The 22,675-nt window shown below is 41.8% G+C and overlaps 1 protein-coding gene across 1 annotated transcript; it reads left to right on the top strand.

The window, feature by feature from the left end:
- The first annotated feature begins 5,492 nt into the window (after positions 1-5,492).
- LOC122528286 (Fanconi anemia group J protein-like) lies at positions 5,493-22,663 on the top strand. The gene is made up of 12 exons (XM_043653257.1): positions 5,493-5,598; positions 19,214-19,337; positions 19,411-19,512; positions 19,610-19,703; positions 19,962-20,186; positions 20,279-20,518; positions 20,680-20,988; positions 21,119-21,448; positions 21,607-21,939; positions 22,010-22,206; positions 22,285-22,336; positions 22,410-22,663. The coding sequence occupies exons 1-12, from the start codon at positions 5,562-5,564 to the stop codon at positions 22,506-22,508; spliced, it is 2,142 nt and encodes a 713-aa protein (XP_043509192.1). The 5' UTR covers positions 5,493-5,561; the 3' UTR covers positions 22,509-22,663.
- Positions 22,664-22,675: the final 12 nt, after the last annotated feature.

Genomic DNA, 22,675 nt, shown 5'->3' on the forward strand with positions numbered 1-22,675 from the left:
TATAGATATTGGAAGAGTGAAGAAATGTTCAGGAGTCAGCGTGAGACGAATGTATTGGAATGTATTCTGGTCGCGTTTGATTACATTTTGGATTTCGACGCATTGCAAGTCACAGTTGATATATTTCCACTCCACCTGAAATCATTTCATATTTAAACCACGAAACTATTGTGGTGATTCTGTTCACGGATCGTAAAATTTGAACTGTTCAACTCTTAGATGCGTTTAAGTATGCAAAACTGCGGATATCGCATGCTATGTGTATACAAAATATCCAGATTTCGTTTATTCAAATGTCACTTTGCGTAAACGTGATTTCTAAATGCACATAAGACATTCAAATGACACCTTTGCCTCCAGATTTCACTTCTTCAAATGTCACTTAGCATGGACACGATTTCTAAATGTACATGAAACATCCAAAGTGAAAAGGAAACCTTTGCCTCCAGACTTCATTGTCACTTTGCACAGAGGCATAGACAATTTAGCGCATGTAGCGTGAAAAAAAAATGCTTTCGCAGCTCGAAAGGCAACGTTGGACACACGCGGAGACAATAAGAGGACGATTCAACGCGTTCGCGGACTCTTTAATTGCGACTAATCGCGCCGCGCGACACCGTCCCGTTTCGTTTCGGCGAAACGCCGGCCCCCGGAAGCAAACATTTAATTACCGTAAACAGAATAAACACGGGGACACGCCGAGGGGAAAAAAAATCGACGGGTCGGGAATGTTTGCTCGCCGGCGAATTATTTTTCGCCGCGGCGGCTTAATTTCCGCGAAGGTCAAGGCAGACAAAAAATGGTGTAATTGCTAGAGCCCGCGCCCTTATTGCGCTCGTTCGTCGGCGAGATAAACGAGGAGGGTGGAAAAGCGAGGAAAAAAAAGAAAAAAAAAAAACGCTAGATAATCCTCTCGCCGCGCAGTCGAGCTCGTTATCGTTCGCGAGACGAATTCCGAATGGCAACGGCGTAATGACCTAACGCGTCCCAGCGAAATGGTTTCAAAGACGTTTATTGTGATTAAAAAATCAACTTGCTTGTACCTGATTTTACCCTCGTTTTCTCGATGAATTTGTTGAATTCTCCTGGTTGGTTAAATGAAATTTGTCGGTGTTAGTCGGGTTAAATTTGTACTTTTGCTAAGTACGCGAGGAAAATTCAGCTTTGCAAGTTTCAGTAGTCGGTTTTAATTTGTATTAAACGGGTAAGAACGAGTAACTAATTTCTTGGGGTTTGTCATTCCATTCAGTTTCTTAATTGTCACGTGTACGGACACGTAAGTGGAAACGTCCAGTCTACGCGAACCGCCATATTCTCGTTACTCGCTGCTTTGATTGATTGATGTCAAATCGAAATTATAACATCTTTGGTGCCATTATTTTCACATATTACTCATTATAAAGTCTCCAAAGTCTCCAAAAGAACATCCCATCTAGTATAAAAAAAAAGTCTCCAAAGAACATCCCATCTAATATATATTAGTCACTTGCGCTGGCAACCGATTGCGGACCATAACGAATGACCCAGCCGTATACAACAATTCGTCGCTTTCTTTTCGAACTCGTCGGCACGGTATCACTGGCTAGAAATCACTAAGAAGTAATAAATTTATTATTTGTTTCGCCTCGTTTATATTTCGGTGTATACTCAAAACTGAGAAAAATATTGCAATTTTAGGACAAAAGATCCTCGACGTGCGTGGCACTTCACTCCAGCGCAAGAGGTTAAAGCGTCTCGTTCCCTGTTTCATCTCCTTGACGAAACAATCCTTCCCTACTTTTTAAATTCACGAAGTCGATCGATATAAACGACCTTCTTCTAAGCTGTACAATAATTATTAAAACAACCCCTATTTAAGAAAAAAGAAAAAGAAAAGAAAACGGGTAGAAAGACCATTATTATGTGCCGGAGAAAAGGCCAACAGGAGATAGCCTAGCAGGGATATAATCTCAGATAAAAATCTCGAAAGAATTTCTCATTTACCCCACCAGGTATTACCATCCTCGTCGTCTAAAGTGTCTCGGCCGGTCGCCACCCCTTTGGCGAAAGGGTTGCGCTGGCGAGATGGCGGGCGGTGGCTGCTGCTCGGTTCTTGGAACGGTCAGGCAATTACGCGGACCCTCCTCGGCAATGACGATGACGTCGCGTTATTCCGCTGACGCGGCTCGCCTATCTTGCGCCTCCGTTTATCCGCGAAAGGCGAGCTTGGGCTGGCTGGCTGGCTGGCTGGCTGTGTTGGCTGTTGGGGTGTCGAGGGTTGAGGGTTCGCGATGGGCGAAGATATAAAAGGGGGGAAGGGCGTGGCGGGGTGCAGGCCGGTTGCGCCACGTATCAGCCACCTATATCCTTGTCCGGCTTATATTGCCAGGGGGGATATAATAGCACGGGGGCGCCGGAACGGTTTCATTACACGGCTTCCCGAGGGATAATATCCTCGGATATCTCGCTGGCCGTCCCCGCGGGCTTGAAATTCCGTATCAGCGACCCTCCACCGTCAGCGCGTCACCGCTAAACCCCCCTTCGCCCTTCTTCCAGGAGACCCGCAACCCCTTCCCGAAACGATGGAGGAAATTGTCGGCACGCTAGAGGGGCCGGCTCGATCGCGGGAAAATGGCCGATCCCCCTCTTCGACCGATCCGACTGCCGGTTTTTGATTCGCGATTTTTTTCCTCCCCCTCTTTTCGAGTTTTTAACTAATCTGTAATTGCGACGAAGGAATTTGCGAATGATGATTTAGTTGTAGGAAAGCTAGAACCAAACCGACGACTGCAAGTGTAATGTTTGTTGCGGAGGAACAAGAAAAAGTTAATAATAGTAAAATAAAGAACACGAACTTCTATTAATAAAAAAATCACTCGAGTGGTGTGAACATGTATAAAATTTCCATTGAAATTTGGGCAAAGAGATAGGAGATGTACGTGATATTCGAAAATATAGGAAATGTTATTTTGTACACAATATCTAGTAGGCTAGTTTGATTATTCCATTAAAGTATTTAAAAGAATGTCTAGTAGGATAAAATCGATTATCCCATTAAAGTATTTAAAAGAATGTATTGACACGTAAGCCATGATTTAAAAATTATTTCATTAGAATTGTAAACATTCGATTCTCTTCTAAGTGAAATTTTAATGAGAATTGTGGTAGAGTAGAGAAAGATTGCAAATAAAATGTGTGAAACCCAAAAGACCGTGAAATTTTTAGAACGTGCCCCATTTTAGAAATTGCAAGATACACAAGGACATTGAATAATGCAATCGTCGGAAAATTGAAGTGAATTCCGAGAAGAATGTTATTCACCTTTTGCCACAATTGAATTACAAATATTTCCATGTATCACGTTCCGACGAGATCGATGTTAATAAGTCTCATTAAAGTGTTTGTTTTTTGCATTAAATCGGGCCGTGCTCGCTCGTATCAATACGAGCCCGAATATCGGACGCACTTTTGAAGTCGCGTGCACGCAATTAATTCCCGAACGAAATTGTCAAAACTGATTAACACTCGACTCCGATTACAAATTCATCAGGAATTACCGCGCCGTCAGCTCGCTAGTTAATAAAACGTTGCCAATAATTCAGGTTAACCAGTTAAAGCGTTAAATCATTTTACCATTTACATTTCGTCACCGTTCGAATCTATTTAATCGGGATACAACCGGGAGGAAAAAATCCTTGGCTCTTGTCTTTTTATATGAAATTTCCAGCATCTCCTCTCAGTCAGAGTGTGTACCCGCGTTTCGTGCGAAATTCTCATATTCGTCGTTCGAAATCATCGTCCATCAATAATCTCTCCCGATAGTCATTCCAGTCTGTCCAACCCTTTCACTCAATCCTCCCCCTACGATCAACAAAAAAACCGAAGCCTATAGCACCCATTGCTCCCGGGGAACAATAAAACGAAAATAAAGAAAAAAAAAGAAATGAAGTCAGCTACTCGATTTATCATCCCTTCTACTCTGATCGTTACGTGCTCGTCGTTTCGATGACTCAGAGGATTTAAGACGATCTCTTCGAAGCGACCAGCGACTCATTTTCTATTACTCGATTCGTGTACACAAAGTACGATTTGTTCGGAGTTGCGCAATTTTATTCAACTCGTCAATATAGAACGACGTACAGATAAATTACTCGATCAATTCTTGTCTAGAGTTTCTTTCTAATAATGGACTAGTTATTGAGAAGGCGTAAAGGTAAAGCGAAACTTATTCTATTCTATTCTCCCGATCTCGTCTTCTTCCGTGAAAGCAGAGTCACAGATTATTCAAGTGATCGTGCTAAGGGAGGCTTAAAAAACGAAATTAAAAAAGAAGAGGGGAGGGGGGAGGGGGAAGAAAAGGGTGAAAGTAGGCGATCGTAGCTTGCGGCAGTACTACCGAAGCTGGCGAGTTCTCGCGGAAGGAAGAAATAAAATTAATCCCGCGCGACGCGAGGCAAAAGGCGGCGGGTGAAGGGGGGGTCACAAAAGGCGAAAGAGTGGGCGGCGATAGAAACGAAACTCTTCGCCGGGGCCTGGAAGAAGTCTCACGAGGTCGGCCTAAGTGAAAGAGTAAGACGAAAAAAAGACGAGACAGAGAGGAAGAGAGAGAGAGCCAGCGTGCAAAAGCTTTTCCCCCGGTCTTTGGTCGGCGGCCTTTGATGATCCCATGCGCTAGTACAATACGCGATCGTGCTCGTGCGCATTGCGATTAGTGTTTTTAATGCGCACATTGTATAAAGAGAAGGGCCCCCGTTTCCCCGTATCAGATGCTAGGTGGCCCACCAGGGACCAGTTATTAGACCTCTGACAGGCCCATAATCCCGTCGGCTCTCCTATAACGAAAAATATAATGCCCATTAGCGGAGATCTTTTCAGAGGCTGTGCCCCGTGTGTGCCCTGCCCTGGGATATTTTCTTTTGCCTCCTACTACTCGATTCAACAACTCCAACTCCCTTCTTCTTCTTCTTCTTCTTCTTCGTCTTCTTCTTCTTCTTCTTCTTCTTCTTCGGTTTCTCTCTATAGTAGTAGCTAGTATTCGCTCTTTCGTTCCACTCTGCTACCCTTTGCCAGCTCTTGGACCCTGGATTCGGTCTGTCTGTGTATATAGTCGATGCGTGCCACGTGATGGATGCTACCGGGAAACGCGTGTTAGCGTCTCGAGTGAAATCACCTTCGAACGATCGTAATCTGCGGTTCCGATCTATCTTTCTTTCTCGGGGGCACATGTCGCCGCTGCCTGACTCGCGACAGAGCGGCCAGCACTTGGGGATCTCGGTCCTCGAACTGAACGTTTCGTTAACGATATAAGCACCCCTTTTGTTTTGCGTTCCAACGTTAGCAACCACGTTTATCCAGACGTTGTAGGTTCGTTGTTGCTGTATAATTCGTTCGGAAAATACGAGTTTCCATTTTTCTATTTATCCGTGGTAAGATTATAATTAGATAGTTATTTATTTTATCTCGTTAGTAACACGCGATATAAGAAATGTGTTTCAAACGTTTGATATGTTCGACATGATCGTTGTTTTTTCTTTTTTTTTTATGTTTCAGCCGACGTGCAGAGGGAGAGAGAGAAACTGGAAATGTCCGTGGGCCGATTCATCCACGAGGATTCCTCGCGTAAGTCGATCTATGTTCATCTAGCCGAAAATATTTCGTAACAGTTCGTGACGGGAAGTGTTCTCTTTCTTCTGTAGCCTCTGTTGCCTCCATTGTGCCGGGCCCGATACCGGAGGAGCGAATATTACGCAACCATATTCCAGCTCGTTCGAGCATGAAAACCCTCGCCGGTTATTATATTTAATAGACCCGTAGCGATTTTGCAACATCTGCTTTTCTCTCGCGCGGCCGGTTTTTCAAAAGGGAAAGCCCTTTGCCCGGCATTGATTATCTCGGCAGCGAGAAAACAGGAACTTTTGCTTCAATGCGAGTTTCTCGCGCAGACTGTGTGTTGGCTCTGCCGTGAAAATAGTTTTCTTTTTTTTTTCTCAAACGAAGAATATTTCTTTCATCCCCTTTCTTTTTTCGTTCCTTCGGCAGGAATTGAAGAAAAACGATCGACTCTCAGTTACGATGAAAATAAGATAGAAAAATAACTAATTATCGAGTTGTTTCCACATCCAAGTTCTTATTATCAAAAAGTTTGGAATTCGACGAGAATCGAAATTTTTTGATTCGTTGAGCTTTACTCGTGATTCGACGAGAAAAGTTAATCGATGAAATTACGAAAAAAATCATACTGTTACTTACTGTTGTACAAATTAATAAAAATCATACTGGACGCACGTGAATCCTTCACGAACGCGATGGCTCGCAAGAGTTTGAACAGTCGGTCTGACATATCCTGAAATGTTCCTCCGTGAATGGAAAATTATTCCCGAATAATTGCCTGTAATTTCATACGCGGCGAAACGATAAAAAACGATAATTTCGCGTGTATCGCGACCAGGGGGCGACGCTGTTTAAACGTAAACAGCGATTTTAATGGGAAATAAACCGCGTGCTCGCGTAATCGAAATTGTTTAGGTCCGCGGCAGGTTCATTTCCAGCGGGGTGGTAACAGACGCGCTTCGCGATCGGCAATTCGAAAATTGCACGGGAACGCGGGACACGCGGGGATCAAATGGTTTTATTGTTAAATTAGAATGTTAAGTGATGTTGATGCACGGCACGGCAGAGATGTAATGAATATCGTGCGCGGTTATTAATTCCGCCGATATGTAACGCATATTAATGTTGCGAATCCGATTGTAGTTTCATTTCCAACGACTACGTATGATAATGGTGATCGTTAATTATGACACGAATTGCAAATCGAACGTCCTAAGGGGGCTCAAGCCGGGCACAAACGGGATCGTTAATGCGATCGTTTGATACCGTGTTTAATGCCTCGTGGCCCCGAAGTTGTCAAAAACAATCGCCATTGGCTACACCGCCGGGCCGTACGATGTCATTAAAACATGTCGTTTAATTGATCCGGTCAATAAAAATCAATCCACTCCCCCCCTCTGCCGATATTTCTAGTTTTTCCTTTCAACTGTCTTTCTTTGGCAGTTCGATAAACCACTTTGGACCTTTGGAAATGTACCATTTTTCTTTTTCCTGGTAATTTGAACTTTTAAACGCATTCCCTTCACAATAGTTTCTGTCTGCGTTTCATATTCGCGTGGGTGACGACTTCTGAGAAGTTCGTACGTTTCGTCAGAAATCTCCTTTTCGGCAAGTTTCTCCGAACGGTAAACGTTCGTGTCTAGTTAACATTCAGCAAAGAAAAAAAAAAAAAGAAAAAAAAGGAAAAGAAAAAAAAGGGAGAAAAACGAAATAGAAACCTCCCCCAAAAAAAAAGAAGAGTTATTCGCACTTTCACTGCTCGCTCGCTCGCTTTGCCGGAGACGCATCGAACGCTGCTTGGAACACGTAGCAGGGCGCGGGTAGCGAGCGCGCAGGGTGCGTAGAAACGCGCACTGGGGTGGGTAATGTCGGGAAATGCAGCTAACGAAGTTTACGAAGACACTTAACGGAATTACGCCCTCGCTAGCAATGGCCTCTACGAGCTTTCCCTTCCTGTGTCGGTGAATTCCCTTCTCTCTCTCTGAGAGAATTCAATTCTCTCTCTCTCTCTCTCTCTCTCTCTCTCTCTCTCTGTTACCACCCTTCGTAGCCGTTTCCCTTTCTGGTGGCAGGGGATCGTCGCGTTAATTACCGCGAGCGGAGGCAAGAAGCCGGGGAAAATCGCGGCGAGAGAGCGCATCATCGTCCTCCCGTGAATATAGTCCAGGCAGAGAGGAGAGCGAGGCGCCTGCTTGCTGGCTGGCTGGCTGGCTGGCTGGCTGGCTGGCTGACGAAAGGTCGTGGAAGGAAAAGCAGCTGCTAGAAACTAGGGATGGGTAAAAGAGAGAGAGAGAGAGAGAGGCGTGGGTGGGCGACGAGAGGGTGACTCTCTCGGGGCGAAACGAGGGAGGTTGGCTCGGTTTTGCGTCGAAGAAGGGTGTTATTGACATGGTGGGTGTCGCGTCGTCGGCCATCTTGGCCTGCCTGCACTCTCTCCTCCGCTCGGAGTCTCTCTCTGTACCGAGCTCCGATCTCCCCTCCCCTCTCCTCCACCCCGCACAACCTCCACGTAGTCGTTTCTCCTCTACCCTTCGCACCCTGCCCTCTCTCTCTCTCTCTCTCTCCCTGTCTCTCTCTCTCTCTCTCTCGCTCGCTCGCTCGCTCACGCAGCTCCCGAACCAATGTGGTGTTTCGTCTCGCTCGCGTCCAGGACATCCTTGTGTCCCCCTTGTGTCGAGTGACATTCGGGCTATACGCCCGGCCTAACCTGCCCGACAGACGCCCTGGGCCACCCTTTTCGACCAACCCCGGCGACGAGCTCCGTGGGTCCCGGGGGTTGCTTGTCGCCATGGCGACCGAACCCTCCTCGCCCAACCCCCGTCGACCAAACACCGGTTCCTGTCCCTCGGTACACACTTCCCTCTTCGTGTCTCGCTGTCTCTTTGCCTCTTCCTCGAACCGTTTTCTCCGCTACGATTTTTCTCTTTCTCCAGGGGGTGGGACGGGGGATAGAAGGAGGAGGAGGAGGGGGATATATGGCATTAGTACCAACGATAGGAGTTTGCCAGAGTAGCGCAGAGCTAGATCATCCGCCGATTCTTCGAATACTTGCGCCATCCGCTGTTAACCTTGTTGTCTGCTCTCGTCCCTTCCGTCTTATCCGTTTTCTCTCAGCCCTTCGTTTTCTGCTAGCTATCTTCTCTTTCTAACGGTTCACTCGGTACCAGGTAATTCTTCTCTTGTTTCTCGATTACTCCGGGTAATCTGCTGATCCATGTGCCAATAGGATAGATTTTTGAATTTTAATTTCATTCTCCCTTTCAGTTGAAATTCTTCGAATTATTTTATTTTTTTTTTTTTTTTTTTTTTCTTAATTGCGTGGTTTTCAGTTTTATTTTTTACTCCAAACGGGAGCGATTGACGCAGAATCGTCCCACAAATTCCTCGAATTCTTTGCTTGATCGATCGACTCGATTTTTCTGAATTTTTCTCCAGTTTTCTACCCTATTGGCAGATGGTTTTCTAAATTTTCCTTTCTCGTCTCGTTCGACGCAACGTCGCGATCTCGCTCTTCGTGACTCATTTCCACTCGCTTCAAGGGGAAAATAATATCGCCGGAAGGAAGGAGAAGTATCTCTGCAACGTTGAAAGTATTTCTTCGCCTCCTCCCGCCGATCCCAACCCGCTTTAATTCCAACGCTCATCTCGCTACTTTTCCTTTTATTTATGTATTTGCTCGACCTATTTCTTCACTTTCCGCCAGTAACCGTATCTCGATCCGGCTAAGGCAGGCATTTTTCTCCCCTCGCGTATTTGCTTTGCCCTTAAGCATTCTCGATTAGAAACTTTCGGGGCTCTACGTTCCTCCATCCAGCCCCGTCGTTTCCCATCTTTCCACTCGCGATTTTACTTTCTTCTTGTCACACACTGACACTTCTGTGTCTCTTTTTCTTTTTTTCTTCGTTTCTTTCGTTCTCCCTATATTTATTGCTTTATAAAAATCTTTATACACATCGGGCGTAGAATTTCATCTTTTCACAAAGCGAATGTACCTCGTTTCAATCATTACTTACACTTTTTCTTTTTCTTTCTTTTTTTCTTTTAATTTCTCTGCACTTCAACAATTTTCCGAAACTTTGAGAATATTATTGTACATAGAATTTTTTATTTCTCCGTTGGATTCTAAAGTGAACAGATATTGTAATACATATGTGAAATACTCGATGGATGAAATTTCTATTTCTTCAGCTACGTTTATCAAAGTATGAATAGACTGTTTCTCAGTGCCAATTTAGATGATTAAAAAAAAAAGTCCATAATGTTCGAACGTACGTTTCGCAGGGTTACGGCATAATATATCCCCCCCTCCTCCCCCCGTTTTTCTCAATTTCTCCTCTTTCGCCATCCTCTGAACTGTTACAAAGGCCGACAGAGGGGGATGAGGTCACTGGGTGGTTGTAGAAGCGAAGGCTCGCGCTAATAACGTTCCTCGTACGACACGAAGGATGCTCTTTCCGCATTCTCCTCCACTCTTTGCCTGCTTTCTTCGACGAACGAAGAGGGCCTCTCGATCGTTCGCAACCCCATTTGTTTGGCCGCCTCCAATTCGCTCGGCATCTCCTTTCTATCGGTTGTGAACTGTTGCCGAGGATTGGAATCGCGTCGTCCCTATTTGTCCAGGAATGTAATGATTCCACGTTTCCTTTTGTTTGTTTGTTTGTCCAAAGGAAATAGCTCGTGGCACATATTCAATCATTATTTATGCTACACTGTTGTGCGATTTTAACTCTTTCCTTGACCCACGTGCAAGTGAAACAAAATGTTTCGTTCGATTTTTCCCCCTTTTTCAAATAGTATCGTTATAGAGATTAAATATACATCGATAAGTAAGTTATATATATATATCGTTAGGTAAAGAAAAGTATTTTTCATTAATAAAAGTGTACTTATACTTCTCAATGCATCTTAGCAATGCATTAAAGCAATTTACGAATTCCAGTCTGCTAAAATTCTCCTCGATACTCGTATAGTGATATTCTTCAAGATATTTTTCTAAGACATTCTTAGGGATAATTATTGTAAGATATTCTTGAAGGCTCGAATGTTTCACGCCGTTTATAGTGAACATTTAGAGACGCAGTCGTCAGTTCGTACGACGTAATTCTTGTCAAAGCTAAGAGTTCTTAACACTACAACTACCGAGGACTAAAGTATAAAAATTGTGTCAAAGAAATTAGAATGCAAGGAATAGGAAAAGATTTATAATACGATAATGAACACGAACTTTTATTCATACATTTTACTGTTTTGTAACCAGTCGAGTTTTTAAAAAATGTAACATTGTAAATCCGCAAAATTATTCTAAGAAATTATAAATTGGTGATAGTTCCAGTGTTAACCTCTTGCGCTGGAATAACGCGTCGAGAATTTTTTGTCCCAAATTGCAACATTTTCTCAGTCTCAAGTATACTTAAATATAACCCAGGCAAAACAAATGGTAAGTTGATTACGTCTTGATAGTTTCTATCCAGTGATAAAGAAGAAGAAAGCGACGAATTGTTGTGTAACGGCTCGGTCACTCGTTATGGTCCGCGAACCAGTTGCCAGCGTTTCGTTTCGCTTTCGTTTCACCGTGAATTCTAACGATATTCGTCGCACGAGCGAATAATTAAAAGAAGGAAGAAGAAAAGAGAAAGAGGGAGAAAGAAAAAAATCTCGCGAATTAATCAGCGAGCTGCCTGCCTCCCCCTCCTCCCATTCGGGCGCAGCATCGCAGAAACGTTCGCATTGAAATTGCCGCGTTTTCGCGATGCGCCCGCTGCGCGAGCGAATTGCGAAACGATCCGGCGACACAATGCCGATGTGCGCGACATATGGACACGATGCACCGTAAACTACGGCGAATCGTTTAAATTCCCGTAATCCCTTTGTCGACGGCCACGGGATCGCAGAATTTCTAATCCATCCCCCGCCGGCACAATGGCCGGGCGATCGATCCTTCCCTTTTTCTCGTTTCCTCTCTCTTTGTTTTCATTCGTCGCCTCCCGTTGGCGGGAAACGAGACAGGAAGGATCCAAGACGCGGTACTGCATTTTGAAAAAAGAAAAAAAAGGAAGCTACGACTAGACTTCGAATCGAACACTCCAGGATCACACACGAATACCTCCTAAGCAAAACAGAACCGCCTGCAACCAACAAATCACCACCCAACGCCTGCTACACGAATGCAGAAAATACCGAAACATAAGAGGTAAATACGGATTAAACCGAAACACCGCTCTAACCTGCCAGAAACAACAAAAAAAACGTTATCAACTACTAGACCGAGTTATAAAGAGATAATTCCAGCACGTCGTAGTCGATGCGATTCTAAACCTCCATATAAAAAGAAAAAAAAAAAAAAAAAGAAAAGAAGATCGAAGGCTGTCAGAAGGGACAGTTGAAGATAAAATTTTATCGCAGCGTTGCTCGTTTTCTTCTTCTTCCGTTCGTTATCTGGATCACTAATTTTACTCTATATTTGATAGACCATACGTCGTCTAGATCGTCAAAATTTTCTTTCTCGGGAAGGGGTTACGGTTCCTCGCAGTTTTAAATTTAATGTAATTTCTCGAGTATGTTTTAGAAACTCTTTTACTTTGGAATTTCTATATACCTTTGCAAGTGGAATTCACTTGTAACATCGTGCGACGTAGAAGTTACGCTGTAGTTTTATTTTTTGAATCTTTCCCAATGGTATCATTGTATCATTCCGCTAACTTTATCATCGTACTAGCGGCGCAGGCCAAGTATATTCATTTCCCAATTCCACGTATGATATAATTTGTGTAATTGACCCTGTAAACAATTTTTCATTAGAAATTTTTCAGACACAGAAAACAATATATTTTCAGAGATTTAAGTGATTTCCCGCAAAGTGTATAAATCGAAGCATTGTATTACGCTATTCTATTCTATTATATAATTTTTTTCTACCTCTTTCGAATTTTTGATGTCTCTAATGGAGATTCTATGCTTTTAGTTACAAGCCAGTTCTAGTGTTAACGATCTCCTATGTTTCCTTCAAAGCTACGTAATACCCCTCAGTTTTTATTTTTCACTCGAGTATCAAGAATCTCCTCCGTCTCAAAATATCTATCTCTGGCTCTGAAAAAAAAAAAAAAAGAAAAACAAAGAGAGAATAAACGGGAATCTTGCCTGAAAAAAGAAAGAAAAAAATCGACAGGACCGATAATTGGGATCCCGGATCGCGGCTTCTTCCGGTATTCTTGGCGCGATATTCCGCCAGTCAGATGGGGGATGGGGAGGGAGGGAAAGAAAGAAAGAAAGAAAGAAAGAAAGAAAGAAAAATACGAGGTGAACTTGAAGAGAGGCAGTGGTGGTTGGGCTTTCTCATCGAGAGGACTTAGAGTATTTGTTGTCGACGACAGACGGAGGAAGAAAACGAGAGAGGGCGGAATGGTAGCTACAAGGGTTGGGGGTGGCGGGAAGAAAGTCGAGGACCAATTAATTCGTGGCTGCGGCTTGATTTAGCAAATCGTTGCTAATTGGTTGGATTGCGGTGCTTCGCGAAACTTTATGACCGGCCCTCCCCGAGACAAAAGCCGTATCGATAGAGACCGAAATCCCCCGCTAATAATCCCTAATTCTCCGGACAGCTGCGGACAAAAGGAATATCACTCGATCGACCCGCGAATTATAATTTTAATTTGCTTTGGTTCAGATTTGCATTTCTCCTGTCTCTTTTTCGGCAGGCAGAGCCGATCGTAACGTTCGATTCTTCCTCGGGTGTCGAAAATGGTGTGAATATTTCGAGAGATTTCTTTCCCTTGCAGAAAATGTTTACACGTTTCGAAATAAAAATTGAAATACTCTTGAGGTATTGCAAATGCTCGTAGTGTATAAATTTTTGCATTTTCAACGTACTGACAGTCAAATGATTCTTTTTTTCTTTTTTTTTTTTTAACGTAGCGAAAATGAAAGAAATGAAATGAAGAGAGACTGAGATTAAAAATCAACCCTCTTCGAAGCGAAAATATTTTCTCCTACTCTCTTTCTGAATGAAGAATAAAATTCAAGCTTCTCTTCGAAGTGGAAATATTAAATAATACAACACTGTGGTGAAAATAACATTAAAGTACAAGTTTAAAAAATTACGATTCTCTTCCGATTATACTGTACATTATATATATATATATATATATATATATATATATATGTTTCCTCGAAATAATCGCGCTACACTCACGATAAAACCGATATTAATTATCCCACGCCAACTGATCGTACGAAGGCACCGCGTTTCACAAACAGGAATCGAAGAATCGACCGCTTTATGCTCGCGGAATCAACTGTTTATTTATTCGCGATATACATACGTGGGCGGATATATGTACGTGGGAGATACGGAGCGAGTGATCGACGTGAAACGAGTTCATTCATACTCGCCACGATGAATGGAAACGAAATACACCACGGGAGACACGACGCCGTATTGTTCCCTTGAATTTTCTTCTCCTTTACTTTTCTTTCTTTCTTTCTTTCTTTTTTTTTTCTACCTTCTTTACGTTTGCTCGGTCAGAATTACTCATTGAGATAAGAACGCACAGTGAACGATTCATTTAGGTTAGGTTTCTCGATCGCGCTGGATATTATCGAAAAAAAAAGAAAAGAAAGAAAACGAATCTTGACCTCGATTCGCGGTCTAACAAAGGTCGTTTCCCCGTGATTTAACGTCAATTTATGCCCGGCGGATCAATGAAAAATGCAAGCGTATATTTTTGCATACGATTTTCATTTTCAACCGAGTCGTGCTGTTTTTACGGTCAATGTTTTGCCCGATAATGGCGATTCCGATTCAGAAGCAGGAGGAGGAGGAAGAGAAGGAGGTCGCCTGAATGAAAGAGCAACGATACTTTAATGTGGTGAATGAAAACGACCGTCACCGTAGACCGTGATCATTAATTGGTATAATTGCTCGCCGGAGGATGCTCGGTTTACGCGACATATAATAAATTTCGAAATATCGCTCCACGCTGATACGAATTAACTCGCGTGGACGCGTAGGATCAAATTAATTGCCCGGCTTCCCGGCCGTTTCGTTGACATTTCTGCGCGCGATGATCTTCGAACGTGGCCCTTTTCTCGCCTCTTCTGTTTCCGGAATATTTTTATCTTACGTAAAAACGCGTATTAAATTGCTCTAATGCTCGAGTGCAGGATTTTCGATTTTATTTTATTTTATTTTATTTCCTCGCCACGTTGCAAAAATTACCTAACTATGGTCAAATTTGTTCTCTGCGTGTGATTTATTTATCAATAAGCCGTTAATAAGCGTTAATTTCAAACTAATTTATATTATTATTCTTGTCTGATATATTATTATTCTGAGTTCACAGTTGCCTTAGTTTAGCATTTGTATTGCCTTCTTTATTTTATGCTAGCACGACTAGACTAAGAATGTTTGCACCAATATGAATTTCAATATTTTTCTCGTGATTTTTTTAAATGATTTTTATATTATACGTTTTTGTACGTTTTATACATTTATAATCGTGATTTTTTTAAAATGATTTTTATACGTTGTTTGATAACACGGTATCGTTAAATCGTTGCTACTTATGGCTAGATGGATCGTCTGTCGGGATAGGTCAACGTTCGAGTTCTACTTTACAGAAGGATGTAGCAGAAACTTTGAGACGATACTTTAAAACAAACGAAAAATGAAACGTCTCGGGGATGGTTCTTAAAGTAGGTCCTCGGAGCAAGTTGAGATTATTCTCCCTTGACACGGAATCCTACAGGCAATCACGATGCCTTGAACATCTCAAATATATTGTACTTAAATTCACGAGGGTGCGTACTCGCATCGAACAGAAAAAAAGAATCGAACCAAATTTTATTTTTTATCTCTATTTCACGAGTTCAAGAATATCTTCAGCACGTAATTTTAAAACGTTTTAGATACGTATATTTCAATATTGCATTATCTGATACAGTAAATGATTCGCGAAGGCAAATTATGCCGCGAATCTCGCGAATTCTACTTAACAGAATTAACAAAATCTTATCCTTAATCAACTGACACAGATTTACACTGCAAGTCTGAGTAAAAAAATTACATTCCTGTATGGTCCGAGAGGTATCGTTTCGCCGAAAAATAGAAATTACAAAAAAAAAAAAAAAAAAAGGATCGCAGCCAGATTGATCAAACGTTCCTAAAGCGATCACTCGACCGAGCAACGCTGTAAAGTTGATTAAACGTTTCTCAAAGTCTGCCAAACAGTTCGAACTGTTCCAACGAAGTCATATTCAATCGAAACATCCGGGGAACGAACGAAATTAAAGAAATCACGGCTCGAGCCGACGACGAATTAATCGAATCGTTCCGAATAGTATGAAATTGTCGATCGTGGACGCGGGTAAATCAAATTCGGCTCGATCGAGCGCGGCAAAAGGTGTCCGACTTTCCATTTTCGTGGCTGCTCGAGGAGCAGCTCGGCGGCTCTGGTGGACCGACGGGAGGGAGGAGGAGGAGGAGGAGAAGGGGGAGGGGGGGTGTGCAAAGGGGGACGGACGCGCGTCGGGTGGAGAAGGGTGGTTTTGATCGTCGATAGGAGGCACGGTCGCGGCTGGCTGATTGTCGAAGGGGGTGAGAAGAGAGAGGCTAAGACAGGAAGAAGCGGGACGGGGCCAATCAGAGCGGGGACTTTGAGGGTGTCGTTGCCTGGCAACGAAACACACCCCAACACCCGAGGGGAGAAAACCCCCGAGGGGGTATCATCCAGCGATACAGTCGACGCCGAAAGTTATCGCACCCCTGAGAGACGCCCCCTTTAACGTCGCCATCGAATTACGCCCTCGACGTCCGGACACTTGCGGGTTGTTGCGTTCGTGCCAGCCGAAAGGGATCGATGGAGACGTCGACGAGACGTCGCTTCCACCTCGATACTCGTTCGAAAATGGTCGTTCGTATTCTCCGCCGAGCGGTGGCGATGGATTTACGAGTGAAAAAAAAAAAAAAAAAACGGAGGAACCGGCAGTTATTATTTATTACACCGTTTGATCCACGTGCTCGATCTTTCAAAATGTATGCTCGACTAACTTTTACGTACTATCTGTATATATGTATGTATATACTCCTATCTAAATTAAATATTGTAATCGATGAGATAGGAATAATATTTAACGAATGAAAGCACAGGTAAATCAATTAGTAAAGTGTTTGTGGATTGATGTACGTCTAGGTGATACGTACGTCATGCATTATTGCAATATGTATGACACGTACACCGTGGTATAAATAGTTATTTTAAAACTCTGTTAATTTAATTATTATTATTTTTTTCTTTTTTTTCAAAGAAATTGCTACATTCTCAGAGAGATTTTTTTCTTTTTAGGTAATGAAAAGAATGAGCAAATACCTGTTATATAATAAAGAATTTCTACCATGCCACTCCACTTACTTGCTGCACGTCAAATCTTTGAGTCTTCATCAATGCCAAATATCATCCATCATGGTGGCCGAAATATCTCAATCGCGAAGTGGTTCTTCACCTCGCTTCGTTCATCAACGTCAAACTACCACGTCGACTATCATTCCGTCAAACTTATTCCCTTGCTCCACGGCACGAAATGGATTTCGCTTCGGAGACGACACTGGTCGATCCCCGGCGAGGAAGATGGATCTGCGGCTCTTGGCCCTTGGCGCGCGTTCGTCAAAATCCGCTTACAAGAACATAAACATCCGTCCTCCGCTGGCTGCTGGCTTTTCATCGTCATTTACGAGCGTTTTCTATTTTTCTGACTCCGGGTAAATCGCGGAGGCACCGAAAGGATTAAAATCACCCCCCCCCCTCCCCCTTCTCTGGGCCTTCTTCGGCCCGTCTGTGTGCGTTTCCTTCAAGTAAGCTTGGCCCCTTTTGTCGACATCCGGCCAGAGGGTGGATAAAACCACCCCTATTGATCCCGCTCAATGGACCTCTCTCTGCCCTTTCACCTGCCACCCGATCCCGATCCCGCTGTTTTGACATTCCTCTCGCTCGTCTCGTCTCCTCGTCCCCGTTTTTTCACAGGCATTAATAGAGCGAGGAGTGGAACGAGTGGAAACGAAAGAGAAGAGATATGGTCTCCTCTTTCTCCGTCTGTGCCTTTTCAGCGACGAAGAACTTTCCTAAATAAGCGTAATCCTTTTCAGTTAGTCGAGCGCAACCCACCCTTAGAAATCGCTCGCGTCGAGGATGCGCCCGGGGATCATGCGAATTCGATGAAAGAATACCCCTGTCCCTTTTCCGACGTTTCGCCCCTTTGCCCTCGTTTCTTTTTTTTTTTTTCTTCCTGCCTCCTCCTCTCCTCTCCCTTCGTTCTTCCTCTTTCTCTTTCTTTTTTTTTTTCTTTTTCCACTGCTCTTTTTTTTTTTGTTCTTTGCGATCTGTGAAATGAATCGGCGGATTTTTGCTTATATTTCTCGTCCGGTCTCTTCATCGTGTACAAATAATGACGGGATTTCGAGCGTTGTTCGTTTCGAACGGGTTGAAAAAGATCGAGATAGATTCGGTAAGAGCTCCTCCGGCGTACGAGATTAGGAATTTTTTGCGAATACCGTGAGATTCTCTTCATTGTGCTTTGTAGCACTTTGTTGTACTCCCCTGAAGGAGGATATAGATTTTCATAGTAGTTTTTTTTATCAGATTCCTTTTCTTCTTCTCTCCTATATAAGAGTATATGGAAACTAATACCAATACTATATACAACAGTACAGTAACATGTATAATAGTATGTGCAAATTTAATACTGATAAAATACTGATTCCTTTTCTTCTTCTCTCCTATATAAGAGGAGAGAAAGTTGCGAGAAGATTAGTACATGGAAATTAATACCAATACTATATACAACAGTACAGTAACATGTATAATAGTATGTGCAAATTTAATACTGATAAAATACTGATTCCTTTTCTTCTTCTCTCCTATATAAGAGGAGAGAAAGTTGCGAGAAAATTAGTACATGGAAATTAATACCAACTATATACAATAATACAGTAACATATATAATAGTATGTATAAATTTAATACTGATAAAATACTAATTTCTTTTCTTCTTCTCTCCTATATAAGAGGAGAGAAAGTTGTGAGAAGATTAGTACATGGAAACTAATACCAACTATATACAACAGTATAGTAACATGTATAATAGTATGTGCAAATTTAATACTGATAAAATACTGATTTCTTTTCTTCTTCTCTCCTATATAAGAGGAGAGAAAGTTGCGAGAAGATTAGTACATGGAAATTAATACCAATACTATTATATATGTTACAGTACAGTAATATATATAATAGTATGTGCAAATTTAATACTAATAAAATTAATTAATAAATAAAATTCAAAATAGACACTAGTTCTACCGAAAATTTTTATAAATAAGATAAGACTTTACAACTACGTTCGATATCACAATTACACGCAATACTGAAGATTTAAGTTAATAATAAACGAGTTGTTCGGTCAACAACGGGCGAATTCTAAAAGAGGTGGCAACAGAAGAAAGATACTTATCGAAAGAAAGAGTTATCGACATTCTTCCCTTTCCTCTCGTCAGAGTGTCCGAAGTATAATTTCTTCGACCGAAAGATGATGGAAAGGAGATCGTTCAAACATTTTTGTCAAGGAGAATTGATTTCAGTTGACGACGAGCCAACGACATCGGGCGAGAACAATGGAGAAGATTCAAATAAAAAATGCGTAGATGATGATCACACATCGCACAATGATGACAACAGCGAGAACATTTTCGACGAGAAGAAACTGTGAGAATTATTCTAACCCTGCCTCGAACTTTATTTCGCTGATGTCAATCGGTGTCATTTGTCGTTCTTTCAGAAAGAAGTTGAAAGTCTCGAAGATATATTACGGTACGCGAACGCACAAGCAAATCGAGCAGGTTGTGAGGGAATTGAGGAAGACTTCGTACAGACACAAGAAGTAAGAAGCTTGCGTAGATTATGAGAATATTTCTCTCTCTCTCTCTCTCTCTCTCTTTCTCTTGAAAACAAGTGTACAATCTGGTTGCTTTTTACAGAATGGCCATTTTGAGCAGCAGAGAGCAGACATGTATCCAACAGTCCACGAAGAATAAAACCGAGCTTTGCAACGAGTTGTTGGATCCTATAAAGGTCTGCATTTTCACATCAATTCCAAGATCAATTGATTTATTAAATCAGTCCGCGGAATTTTTTTGGAAACTATCGCCAACGTTCTGGCTACGCTAATTTTCTAAAAAGTCAATTAAGCTTGCAATTTTCAAAGAAATCTACTTTCTAAGAAGAAAGATATTCCAACTTTTCCTAAATTTCCATCGACAAACTTTCAACTTCTACGTATTCTACTCAAGCTTGAAGCCTGAGTCTTGCAAATAAAGAATATTTTCGTAGCACAAAGGGTGTCCATTTTACAACGAGTCCAACAAGAAGAAGATTTCCACGTTTCAAGCCGTGGAGAATCGAGGTTTGTCTTCGATATGGGACATCGAGGACTTGGTAACCATTGGAAAGAACGAAGAATCATGTCCGTATTTCGCTGCCAGAAGTCTCGCGAGCCAAGCAGACATTATTTTCTGCCCTTACAACTATATCATCGACCCTGATATCCGCGAAAGTGTAAGTCTTTAACGTTTAATAAATGCCAAAGCGCTTGTCCGATGATAAAATGTTCCATTGAAATTTAATCGATCATTCGGCGATTGATTCAGATGCAACTGGATCTGAAGGACCAAGTAATTATTCTGGACGAAGCTCACAACATAGAGGATATTTGTAGAGAGGTTGCAAGCGTTAGTTTCCGCGAGGATCATCTTCAAGTTGTCCTAAAAGAATGCGAAAGTCTCGGAAAAGCAAGAGTAAGCGATGTAAATCCCGGGGCTTACCATGTTCTGTCCATGTTCGTTTCCAGGGTGTTACAGTTGCTGGGCAGCGTGGACCTCAATAAGAGCGTAAGTCGATTGATTGTCATAAATCATTTTTCCTTAATTGTCTAAATATCGAAATACCGAAACTTTGCAATTATCTTTAGTTAATTTAATATATTTTCAATTTAAATTCTACGATAATCTAACTCTCGATCCCTAATCTTTTCAACGTATCAAATTCACAGAACTATAACAACGAGATTCGTTCGAGTCCGTACTGGACCGGCCATGAACTGACAGTATTGTTCGACATTTACTATATAAGCAAACCCCTATGTATATCGTTTATACAAGCTTGCTACACAGCGATTGCAGACATGAATAAAGCGAAAGAACAGAGCAAAATGTCTCATAAATTCACAAAGCCCGTCATTTCACCTGCCACCAAGAGTGTACTTGATCATCTGATGTTCGCCGTTCGGATGATTTTCACCAACCACGCGTACGATTACACGGCGTGTGTGACCGAAGCGATAGTAAATGATTTAAAAACTGTAAGTAGAAAGTCTGATTTTCGCAAATATCATTTTATTTTCTTAAGATAAGATTAGTTCTGCGAGGGGATTGTTCTACGAAAATTTCAAAACTTATTGACAAAGAGCTTAACTTTTTTCGAAATTGCAGCCGACTGGAAGGTTATTCAACCGGGTTTCTAATGACTGGTTTCCGGCAAAACATCGTAAACAGCATGCACGAACCTTGAAACTAATGTGCATGAATCCAGGCGTTATCTTTACACCGCTCGCTCAAAACGCGCGCTCTATAATACTCGCGTCTGGTACTCTGAGTCCAACCGCGACATTTGAAAGTGAATTGGGAACGTCGTTCCCACACGTGCTGAAGACTAGTCATGTCATACCTAAGGAGCAAGTTTACGCGACCTGTATACCCCACGGACCTCAAGTGGTTCCCCTCAGGGGGACTTTTTCATCTGTGAACAGCTGGTCTTTCCAGGTATGACATCAATTTATTTTTTAAATATAAATCAGATAAATGATTTTTCAGATATCACAAGACAACATCTTTCCTATAGAAAAAAATTGGTGATTCATCGTAGTTGTTTTAAAATATTGTTTCTCTTTTTAAGACGTCTGATACATGATCTTTTGCAGGATGAAGTAGGTAGAGTGATGTTAGATATTTGCGAATCAATGCCTCACGGAATCCTCTGCTTCTTCTCCTCTTATAACGTGATGCACAAACATATAGAAAGATGGAAGACCACTTTCACTTTGAGTAAAATCTCCAATGTAAAGCACGTGTTCATAGAACCTCGCAATGGAGGTGACCTTGCGGGAATTATGTTCGAATATCGTCAAGTGATAGAGCAGACATCTGCTAAACAAGTGAAAAACGTTACTGGAGCGCTATTACTGGCAGTCTTCAGAGGAAAAGTAGCAGAAGGAATTGACTTTAAAGACGATGAAGCTCGTTGTGTAGTCACTGTGAGTTACTTGTTTAAATCAGTTCAGTACAAATGAAAGATCATGAAAATATTTTCAATTGTTTCTTCAGGTTGGTATACCTTATCCAGTAAGGAACGATCCTATGGTTGATATGAAAATGGCTTATAACGACAAGAAGGTTAAGAATGGCTTGTTAAGAGGATCGGACTGGTATTCCACTCAGGCGTTCAGGGCGTTGAACCAAGCATTGGGTCGTTGTTTGAGACATATCCATGATTGGGGGGCTCTGTTGCTAATCGACGAAAGGTTCGTGATAATTTAGTCAATTATAGAAATACAAACGTTTAAGTTTCTAACAATGTTTGATATTTCTTTCGTTCTTAGATTTTTGCAGGATGAAAACAAGGAAAATTTGCCAAAATGGGTTAAAACAATGGTAAATTCGTTAGCAATATATTCGAGCGATATTGAGTTAATATGGAAACTTATTAAATATAATTCATTTACAGTGGGTTAATCCAGAAAAGTACACCTTGAAAAAAGACCTTCAACATTTTGTGGCAAGACAGAAAATGAGAGATGCAAAACAGTCAGAAATCTCAAATTAAAAAGCGTAGCAATATGTATATATTTATCAAAATTATACGCCTACTGATAATTGTGATTCTATCGAAAAACTACATATACATATACTTTATATAAAGTGCGTATTGATAAAAGTGATGCATGTCGTAAGACTGAAATTTCATTATTACGTATTTTAAGAATTTTTCTT

The sequence above is a fragment of the Frieseomelitta varia genome, unplaced genomic scaffold (genome assembly GCF_011392965.1).
Source record: "Frieseomelitta varia isolate USP_RPSP 00005682 unplaced genomic scaffold, Fvar_1.2 scaffold_248, whole genome shotgun sequence".
NCBI classification, from domain to species: domain Eukaryota; kingdom Metazoa; phylum Arthropoda; class Insecta; order Hymenoptera; family Apidae; genus Frieseomelitta; species Frieseomelitta varia.